The sequence below is a fragment of the Alosa pseudoharengus genome, unplaced genomic scaffold (assembly GCF_046254945.1).
Source record: "Alosa pseudoharengus isolate Yale_2024_CS ecotype anadromous, Long Island Sound unplaced genomic scaffold, YU_APseudo_1.1 YU_APseudo_1.1_scf_22, whole genome shotgun sequence".
NCBI lineage: Eukaryota > Metazoa > Chordata > Actinopteri > Clupeiformes > Clupeidae > Alosa > Alosa pseudoharengus.
Window position 1 is genome coordinate 15,835,546 of NW_027468680.1, and position 11,180 is coordinate 15,846,725.

Here is an 11,180-nt window from a genome sequence, read left to right on the forward strand (position 1 = left end):
ATATGCTGAATGTACTGGAACTATGTTTTACCAGTACCAACAATACAACATAAATAATTCAGCATACAATAATCACATTCTGGTTACTTCCTCTGTTCAGTGCTACTCACAGCATGGCCCAGCCATAAGTTAGAAAGACTTATGGTTTCTCCCATCACCATTGGGCCTGGGGCCACATCCAGAGTATTTCTTCCAGCAGTCACTTGGTTACCCATCTGCACCCTAACAAACGTGAGCTAACCAGCAAACCACTGAGGTTGCTAGAATAACTCAGAGAAAGAGAGGTCTCTCCTTTTTCCCTTCTCTCATGAGTGTTCATGAGAAATAGACCGGAAATTAATTGCACCCCCCCACCCCCTGTTGCCAAGGAGACAGTGGTCTAGGGTTGCGTTTAGTGTCCCTCTGTGAAGGTGCAGGTGACTCAGAGGTGCAGCGTTCACACCCATTCCACAAGTGGGCTACCACAAACCAACTGTTCATCCCTGCTGATGCCACGAGCTGAGAGAACATCTATCTCTGACCAATTTCTTCATCCAGACCACACCAACACACACACACACACACACACACACACACACACACACACACACACACACACACACACACACACACACACACACACACACACACACACACACACACACACACACACACACACACACACACACACACACACACACACACACACACACACACACACACACACACACACACACACACACACACACACACACACACACACACACACACACACACACACACACACACACACACACACACACACACACACACACACACACACACACACACACACACACACACACACACACACACACACACACACACAAGACCTGAGGTTTCCAGTAGTGTGGGCAAAAAATGAATATTCACATCACATCAGAGGGTATAAATATTTAATTGATGTGAATGGTGTGTATATGTGTGTGTGTGTGTGTGTGTGTGCGTGCGTGTATATGTGTGTGTGTGTGTGTGTATGTATGTGTGTGGCACTGGCACAGGCCACCAGTAATGTTCACACTGCATCTGTGTGTGATATCGCGTGTGTGGGAGTGTACGTGTGAGCCTCAGGTTATTTCAGGTCTCTGCTCTCACACTGTGCCCACACTGCCCACATGGTCCAGTCCTTTCCCCCCTCCTCACGGGCCAGCCGTGCCCTCTCTCTCTGCCAGCGGGGCTCTGTCCTCCTCCCCGCAGTCTCCATGGAAACGGATCTGAGGGAAGCCCATTCGCTGCTCCATCCAGTGGGCTACCGCCAACAACTTCCTGTCCTGAAGTGGCTGTCCAATCAGCTGCAGGCTGAGGGGGAGACCTCGGGACGACAGCGCTGTTGGCACGGTGACGGCTGGGAGACCTGGGTTCACAGGTGGAAAGTTACAGGGTTTAAGGGGTAAGAGGTCACAAGGTGAGGTCACAGCATTCAGTAAGGTAATGATTAATGTGACTAGTTATTTACTGATTTGTGATCAAAGGTTAACTATTACAGTTTTTTCTGATTGCTTAAGCACATTTTTTGTAACTATGGCTTTTTTTGCAAAACTCTACACACAAATGGCAAAACCTCTCACCCAATCAGCAAAACATTGTAGTTCTCTTACAAAAGCTAACACACCTTGCTTAACTCTTCACACCTTCGTAAAAATGGTGTTTTCGTATCTAACAGTAAACACAAGCCATCACAATAGTAAGCACACAATGTGCCAACAACACAGTGATGGTATGAATATAAAACACATCTGGCTTTTGCTTTCTCTGTGCACAAGGTAGACTATGTCAGTTTGAGGTCATACTTTTGTCATAGTTCTGTAAACATACAGGGATCCAAACTTCAAGTATTACTGTAGTGTTTATTTACACACATCAAAACAAACACAAGTGTGTTTTTCCAAGTCAAAACACAAAATAGCATTTCACTGAGACAAAACAAATCAGTCTACATCGGGTCGTCTCTCTCAAAATTCTGTCTATAGACTAGGCAGGATTTTGGAAAATGTGCTTATTTAAAGTCCCGAAGGCAAATCATGTTAATTTTTGGCATACAAAATTTTTAGGGGTTTTGAAGGGTGCTGAATTCAAATCTTCTGTATGCCAGGCTCAAAAATGTCCCATAATGCCTCAAAATGGAGAAATCCAATATGGCCGCCGCCGCCAGGTCAAAATCTAATTAATCACTTATCTTTTAGATTGTACAGGGTAAAAACCTGAATGTAATGTGCTTTTATAGGTTTTCACATATAGGGAATTCAATGTCATGCTCAGATTTAAGATCAAGACTAGAGAAAATGCTTGAAATTAATGTACATGGTTAAAATTGTTGTCTCGGATAATGAATAATTCATGAAAAAAGAGGACCATGAAACAGGTTGATGGCTTTCTGAAGAATTTACTTGAAACATGTTTAGAAGCAAGGTTGATTACCATATTTCAATTATATATTTATATTATTTATCTGTATTTATCTATTTATCTGTATTTTAACTATTTATTTAATAATGCATATTTACCTATTTATTTAGTAATTAATCCATTCTGTTCTAATCAATTCTTTAAACTTCTTGGTATGAAGAGGTAGGCTACACACTTAGGCTATCCTAATCATCCTCATCCTCCTCCTCTCCAGCAGTGTTCTGACAGGTCCTGCTGCAGCTGCATGACTCCATGCATAACATGCAACTTTTCCTGCAACTGTAGCGCTGGCTTAGACATCCCTTGACGCAACCACAGGAGGTGATCTCCTTACAAGCTTTTGGAATTGGTGAGAGATAGTAGCTGTGGCACTAACTGATCATGCACATTTGGATGGCCTGATAAGTGTGTGTTGTGTTTGGGCCACCAACACGCCCCCCAGTCGTGCATGAATTGTTTAATTATGCCTACGCACACAAGGGAAGCCCGTTGTCGTTTTTTCTCTGGTAAACGTGCGGGTTCTCCTGTTTCCGAGGTTCCGTCAAGGAAGATGGCAAGAGTAGCCAGGGCGCTTGGGGAGTCCTCAGCAGCCTTACAAGCCTCACTTTTTTCTCTTAGCACAAGGCCTGCAGTTCCCCAACCTGCTCCTTCTACCAGTCCGCATGAGCTGGAGGAGGAAGATGAGGAGGCCATTGTGGACGTTGAGACGGTTCTTGCGTCTGAGGGAGAGGAGCTACCTTGTGCACTGCCCTGTGTAGCCAGCCCCGTGGGAGGCGAGCTGGCCCGTCTGTTTGAGAAGGTCCTTGGCAGGGCATCCAGGGCTCTTGATATTCCCCTTCCAGAAAAGCCCCTTGCCTCTGCATCTAGGTTCCACACAGACATGACTGAGCGCCCAGTGGCGGCGCTTATTCCCCTCCTACCAGACTTTAGTGACTTGGTCTGTCACCAGTTTTCTTCCCCAACTACTTTTCATAGGTGGTCTGGCCAGGCTAAGGTGCTTTCCAACATGCACGGTGAAGGGCTGATAGGTTGTGGCTCGCTCCCCCCAGTGGATCAAGCTTTGGAGCCCCTCTTCAACTCCCCCAACTCCCTCTTTGGTGGTCCCTCCTGCCTCAGTGCCAATGGCAGGACTATGGAGGCTCTGCTGGGTAAGCTGCATAGGCCCATAGTGATGCAGGGCCGCCTGGCTAACACAGCGGCCATTCTGTCCCTGTATGTTCGACACCTCTCTAGTCTCTTGCAAAGCAGTGCCGGTGATCCCACTCTTGATAGAGCTCCAGTCAGCCTCTGTGTACCTCACTGCAGTGTCTAAGGAGCAGGCAGTGGCATCGGGCCGCTCCTTGCCTCAGTTCTAAGTAGCTAGACGCCATCTCTGGCTGTCTTAATCTCAGCTCCAGCAGGCAGACAGAGAACGTCTTTTGAGAGTGCCGGTGGAGCCTGGGTCCATGTTCGGCCCACAGCAGGCGCGTGACAGCTGGCCCTGTGCAGAAGAGGTGAGAGGGTCTCTTGGCAGGCGTACCAGGTGCGCTAGGCGCCCTAGAGCATTTACGCCTCAGCCAACACCTACCTTGCGGCATCCGTCTTGGGGGCCGACTGATCTCAGGCAGCGGCTTCAGGCATCCCAGGGGCGGGGTGGCCGCCCACAAGCTGGCCAGGGGGCCAGCGTGCTACTAGCCGTGGCCTCTCCAGGTGCTCTCGTCATTCCTGACAATCTCCGGGCCAGCCAGCCTCACCTCTCAGCTCGATGCATTAAGGCTTGGCTGGAGCAGATCCATGGGTGCTCTCCACCATGACCCACGCTCAGACCTTACGTGCAGAGCTGTCCACCCTCCTGGACAAAAAGGCGATAAGGGAAGTCAGGAGTTCAGACCCCCAAGCGGGGTTCTTCTCCCGTTATTTTCCTGTACTCAAGCACACAGAGGACCTTCGTCCTATTTTAGACCTCAGGGCTCTCAACGTACACCGGTCTCTGAGGTGCAGGTTCATCACAGTTCCGAGGGTGCGGCAGGCCATCAATGCAGGGGACTGGTTTGCTACCATCGACCTACAGGATGCTTATTTTCAGATACCCATGGCCAGGGCATTGGCAGTTCCTGAGGTTTGAGTTCGAGGGTCAGGTCTTCGAGTTCCAAGTCCCCCCATTTGGAATCTCTCTGGCCCCGCGAACCTTTACCAGGTGCATGGAGGCAGAGGGGGCTGAGGATATTAAACTATCTAGACGACTGGCTCATCTGTGCAACCTCAGAAGTGCAATGCTGCCTACACGTGGCCTTGCTGTTGAAGCACATTCAGGACTTGGGCTTGCGCCCCAATCCCAAGTAAAGCAGGCTCCAGCCTTCCCAGGTCACCACCTTCCTGGGCATGGTCCTGGACTCCAGGAGGGCAACCGTCTCAATGTCTCAAGCGCTTCACGTTGCACGCCCACATGCGCCCAGTCCAGAGGTGCCTGTTGAGCCTTGGTCTGTGCCCCCAAGGGCCCTCCCAGGCCAAGGTGACTGTGTCCCGCAGGCTTCACAGGGCCCTATACTGGTGGAGAGATCCCGCCAACACCGAGAAGGAGAGTGCCATGGAACCAGAGATTCGTGACTGGGTCGTATTTACAGACGCATCCCCAGTAGGCTGGGGCGCCGTTCTCGATGGTCAGGGCATCAATGGTCTCTAGACGGACCCTTGGCTATCCCAGCACATCAATGTCCTGGAGCTGAGGGCTGCTCTCCTCGCCCTCCGACACTATCTACCGTGGCTAAGATGTGATGGTGAGGACCGACAGCACGGTGACTGCGGCCTACATCAACAGACAGGGGGGGCTTGGGGTCTCCAGGTCTTTGCAGCCTGTCGACAGACCTGTGGCTCTGGGCTCATCCCCTGTTCAGCTCTCTCAGAGCAGTTCATGTGCCGGGGGCCTTGTATGCTGCGGCCAACATCTTATCAAGAGGGGGCCCACATCCCGGAGAGTCGAGGCTCTAGTTAGCTTCTTCCTATTCACAAAGGCTAACTAGCTAACGTTTTTTTAGTTTCTTACGATATATTAATTATTCAGTTAGCCTATACATAATCCTCACATAACAATATTCACATGCTATTTTAGATGTATTACATGGTCCTAAACAAATTGTTGTGATATTATGTTATAGTTTACCTGTTACTGCTGAGCATCATGTGAGAGGAGCGACATAATTGCTAAAAAGTGCCTCCTCAGTGTATAGGTAGAGGGTGTGGCCTCATTCAGGGTTACATATGGGTATTTGTGTGTGTGTAGGGGTACGGGTAGGGGTGGGATGGGCAAACATGTCATCATAGCACACTGACATCAAAACAATAGGCTCAGGTACAATATTTCAATAGTAGGGAAATCTAGTAGTAATAGCTTAAGAGTTTCAAGCATTTTCTTCAAATACTAAATAAATAGTTAAAATACAGATAAATAATATAAATAGATAGTTAAAATATAAAAATAAAAAACATGTTTCAAGTAAATTCTTCAGAAAGCCATCAACCTGTTTCATGGTCCTCTTTTTTCATGAATTATTCGTTATCCGAGACAACAATTTTAACCATGTACATTCATTTCAAGCATTTTCTCTAGTCTTGATCTTAAATCTGAGCATGGCATTGAATTCCCTATATGTGAAAACCTATAAAAGCACATTACATTCAGGTTTTTACCTTGTACAGTCCTAAAGATAAGTGATTAATTAGATTTTGACCTGGCGGTGGCGGCCATATTGGATTTCTCCGTTTTGAGGCATTATGGGACATTTTTGAGCCTGGCATACAGAAGATTTGAATTCAGCACCCTTCAAAACCCCTAAAAATGTTGTATGCCAAAAATTAACATGATTTGCCTTCAGGGTTAATTTATTTTCAAAATTGACCTAGACTACTACATCACATGCAATGTCCTAGTCCAAGGCACCGGGAAAAATATATTCTGGAATGACGTATCCAGGCCTGACATGACAATATCCCCACATGTAGACTGTTTTTTTGTCTGTAAAAGGGCTATTTCTTTCTCTTCTCACTCTTCCTGCTCCCTCCATTGTACCCATTGTACATTACCTGTGGCTTATTTGTAGTGCTTAGGCTGATTGCAAAGTGAACTAATTATCTAAAACAGTTTTCACATGAGAAAGTGTGCCAGAGAGTTGGCAAAATAGTGTAAATAATAGCCATTGTGCCTACAGTTGTGCAAAGTGTGTGTTACAAAATTGCAAACTGAGTGCAAAGCAGTGTTTGTGCTTTTAGTTTTGCGAACTCAGTGAGTGGTTTTGCCATTTGTGTGTAGAGTTTTGCAAAAAAAGCCATAGTTACAAAAAATGTGTTTAAGCAATCAGAAAAAACTGTAATCACACTGTTGTGCCGTTAAACAGGCCTTTATGTCATTTTACAAGGATAAAATCATTCTGAAGTGGTGTTCAATATCTGTGGATATTTCTCAACTTTACGATAATTTTCAGTTGTGGTCATTTTCTTCCTTTTTACTGCAAAACAGTTTATGCATTCAAGGAAAGAAAGGGGAAGAATGACTTACATAATCATAATGTGTTGCAGGACTGTGTGTGCGTGTGTGTGTGTGCGTGCGTGCATACCAGCCATGTTGGCGGGCTGTGTGAACACGTCCTCCTGGGCACTGCGTGTGCGGTTGTCCTCGGAGATGAAGTCCCGGTAGGTGGCAGCGTCGCTGAGCGTGGTGGGCGTGAGCAGGACGTCCACGCCGGAGCTGAACACCTTGGTGAAGTCCTCGGCGATCAGACGCCGTACCTGCTGGGCCTTCACAAAGTACCGCTCATAGTTCCTGTGTAGAGGACAGCCAATCACATTACAAGACTCCACAGCAAACGGCTGGGCTCAGAGAAGTCTTTTGATATTTCTATGGGGTATTTATAGCCTGGCTAGCGCCACCACTTCTCAATGAGACGTGGTCTGGAAACCAAACGTTAATTTTCTCGTATTTGAAAAAAAATGCCCAGATCCGTTTATTGGGTGCCACGGATGTCTATCAAATGCGTCTGTGCATAGCTCATCATCGTCTTGCTTTCCCCCTTGTTCTGTGATTGGTCTCCTATCTCAGGCGAAAATTTGCTCCATGGTCTCCAGGCTGCCTTAGCAGCGTGAATCAAATCGCGCGCAAGGCAGCATGGGAACACCCAGGCTAGGGTATTTAAGCTATCAATACACCACACAACTGATCATATTTTGCTATTTCTACTATGTATTTATTTTGCAATAGTAATATCACAGTTATTGTATTCTCTGGTTTAATAAATGATAGAGCCATCCTTAAATTGGGATCTATAGGGAAATGGCCAGTACTGTTTGAGCAGGAAGTAGTTCCCGGCGAGAATCCTGCGGCGGACCACGTCGTTGAAGCCCTCGTGGCGCGTGGCGGCGTACATGGCCTCAGTGGAGCTGCTCTCTGGACTACGGTGGCCTGTTGGGGGGAGCGGACACACACTGCAATGAGTCAAGACACGCAAACACATGCACATAGATATTACGTGGATAAACTTATATCCTCATTACACACAGACATGCACGCGCACGCACGCATTCACAAAGCTGTATTTATATTCATCCATTTGCAGGAACACACATACAAATGGACACTCAACCAAACAACACGTACACAAACAATCAAACGCATACAAGTCCATCATTACCATACTCAAGCCCGTCGAAGCGCGCCATGTTAGATGCCACCTCGCAGCAGCAGAGCACGTGGTAGCAGACGATGGAGAACTGGGTGTGCGGGAGTGAGACCTCCCGTACCTGTACCCCGGCCTCCTCAAACAGGTCTGTGACGCGGGACCACTGACGCAGCGTCTCACGGGACAGGCCAGGCGCGTGGTATTCCTGAAGATGACACCAAAGGCCTGCTATTATACTGATATACTAGAAACGCAACGTTCATTTACTCTTAAAGGGACACTCCTTTGGTGGAGTTTTGAGCAAGACTGTTTTTTGCACTAACAGTGAAATGGCTTACAGTATAGTGAAAGCTAAGGGGCAAGCTAGCACTTAAAAAAACAAACACTATTTTATACCACTGACAAGGCTCAAAATATAATTACACCTCTGTGGTAGTGTGGTGAGGGTCCCTACAGACAACTTAAGTATTGTACATTTTGAAAGTGTACAGAGAGGCTTTCACTATAAGCCATTTCACTGTTAGTACAAAAAACGGTCTTGCTCAAAACTCCACCAATCAATGTAATTTTACGCAACATAAAATTAAAGAATGTTTTAATTTGTTAACTACTGAAAATAGAACCTAGGTTGTTTTTACTCTGGAGTGTCCCTTTAACCATTGGAGAATATGCACAACTACACTGAAGGGTAAGAGGGGTGAATAGTAACTGGTATAGTCTCTGTAATGTACAGAAGCTTACTTGTGGGATTCCCACTGTGATTTGTCTGATGTCAAAGTCCTCTGGTAGGTCCGTTTGTCCAGGGGGGCTGGGGATTGTGGTCGCATCCAGCATATCCTGCCCTTGGAGGATACCTACATCCCATAATACACATCAAATAGAATTAGCCCATAAGCTATACAGTGGATACAAACACACAGATACAGATATACACACTCTGTCACAGAGGTACACTATCTACACTGACACAAAAACAGAGACAGTTACAGACACATAGTTCAACCAGAGGGATGCTGAAGGCCAAGGTATACCCAGGACAGTGGCTGCGTCGCGGGCAGATCGGGTCATGATTCCAGGAACGTCCATGGAGTTGACCAGAGGGATAAGGCCGTGGCGGGACAGCAGGCCGTAGGTGGGCTTCACAGCCACCAGCCCACACAGGGCGCCAGGGTTGCGCGTGGACCCACCCGTGTCTGAGCCAAGAGCACTAGAACACACACACACACACACACACGCACACACGCACGCACACACGCGCACACGCGCACACGCGCACACACACACACACACACACACACACACACACACACACACACACACACACACACACACACACACACACACACACACACACACACACACACACACACACACACACACACACACACACACACACACACACACACACACCAAATGTGTGAAAGTCACAAGTCAGATGATACAAAATATTCAAAACTGATCACAGCAATGATCCTTGCACAGCATAACACCAATGCACAAACAGACATGCCTACCACTGCACACACATAACAGTAAAGACACACAGACACACACACACGTAGACACACACACACACACACACACACATCCACTCTTGTGAAAATGAAGGGAAGCCAGCATGCTAAAAGACACCCACAAAACATTCATACAAGTGTGCTCTCTCTCACTCACAGATACTTACAAATAGCTGCTAAGTGATGCCACAGCAGCTGCGCTTCCCCCTGAACTCCCTCCTGTGATGACCCAGTCCGACTCGGCCTCCGGCCCACCATGTTGTCTGTAGGACTCGGCATCACTCCAGGGGTTATGCACCGGCCCAAACGCCCCATCTGTGCTTCCTGCTCTATAACACAGACACACACACACACACACTTAAATGACTTTATTAGCTCCCCCAGATGCCAGAACAACACACACAGGTAAACAGACAGACATTAATAACGTGTATACAGACATAAATGTGTGCTGAACGCCTGACAGATAGTGCTGTGTTGTATGTATTAAGTTAGGCTACCCCATGGCAAACTCATCCAGGTTGGTCTTCCCCAGGAGAACAGCTCCCTGATCCAACAGTTTCTGCACCACTGTGGCACTGAATGGAGGAACATAGCCTGCAGGAGAACAACAGAGAGGGTAACTCATGTTCCCATTAATATCAGTTTGTCATTTCCTTATCCTACTTCTGACACTTCTGTGGTCAGCAGAGCCATCTCCTATTCTTACCTTGTAACATCTTTGAGGCACATGTGGTGAGGATGTCCTTAGTGCAAAAGTTGTCCTTCACAGCAAACGGTATGCCATCCAGTGGACCTCTGGGTGTACCTATTAGAGATGGCAAATCAGGTACATCAGCTATCTCACACCCCCACCCCCCCTCTCTCTCACACACACACACTGAGTACACAGGAACCGTACCACTCTGTAAGCGTGCTTCTGCCTCCTGGGCTTGTCTCATGGCCGTTTCTTCGGTCACTGTGATGTAGGCATTAAGGTGGCGGGTTCTCTTGATGCGATTCAGACATTTTCGGCAAAGCTCTGTGGGGGAGAGCTGGCCTTCCCTCAGTGCATGGGAGACCTGAAAGCATCAACATATCAATGCGACATTTACAGCTTCGATGTGCATACAGTGCAACAGACAAAGCACTTTCACTATAGCTTCGTAGTCGAAGTGGTTATGTTCAGTCAGTCAAGATTGTAGCTTATCCACACACAACGTGTAGCAATATGTTTAATGTGAGGATATTCAGATGGTATTCTGCGTCACTTTGGCCCACTGACTATGTATTCAAGGGTGAAGTGAATTGGCGACTGCATGTTGTCAGCGGTAGGCTATAACCTTAACTCGAAAATGCACAAGCACTTTATTATACAAAACCCAATTCAATTCAGTTGACGTTACATTATATCAATTTATGATTTTGCGGAGTTCAATGTCCGCATTTCGACACTAACTAGGCAAAGGCTGCTATATCGTTGACACCTACCTCTCTTATGGATAAGCTAAGCATATTCATTTCAAGGGTAGTTCCACACAGATTTCCACATTATTTAATTCTCCAACCTTCAGAAAGTGAGGTCTATGTACGCTGACATCTTGGTTGCTTTTAC

The 11,180-nt window shown here is 47.0% G+C and overlaps 1 protein-coding gene across 1 annotated transcript; it reads right to left on the reverse strand.

Annotated features, from left to right (window-relative positions):
- Nucleotides 1-897: 897 nt before the first annotated feature.
- On the reverse strand, nucleotides 898-11,164 carry qrsl1 (glutaminyl-tRNA amidotransferase subunit QRSL1). The gene is made up of 11 exons (XM_076299909.1): nucleotides 11,057-11,164; nucleotides 10,488-10,647; nucleotides 10,296-10,394; nucleotides 10,087-10,183; nucleotides 9,754-9,915; nucleotides 9,104-9,279; nucleotides 8,814-8,926; nucleotides 8,085-8,277; nucleotides 7,738-7,855; nucleotides 7,014-7,219; nucleotides 898-1,372 (listed from the first exon to the last, which is right to left on the reverse strand). The coding sequence occupies exons 1-11, from the start codon at nucleotides 11,084-11,086 to the stop codon at nucleotides 1,158-1,160; spliced, it is 1,569 nt and encodes a 522-aa protein (XP_076156024.1). The 5' UTR covers nucleotides 11,087-11,164; the 3' UTR covers nucleotides 898-1,157.
- Nucleotides 11,165-11,180: the final 16 nt, after the last annotated feature.

Bases quoted from the DNA above. Each gene is read 5' to 3' on its own strand.
- qrsl1 (XM_076299909.1), bottom strand. From the start codon at position 11,086: ATGAATATGCTTAGCTTATCCATAAGAGAG. The intron at 10,395-10,487 runs GTACGGTTCCTG...CATCTCTAATAG, and splicing joins AGAAGCACGCTTACAGAGTG to GTACACCCAGAGGTCCACTG. The intron at 7,856-8,084 runs GTAATGATGGAC...TCCCCCCAACAG, and splicing joins CTTCGACGGGCTTGAGTATG to GCCACCGTAGTCCAGAGAGC.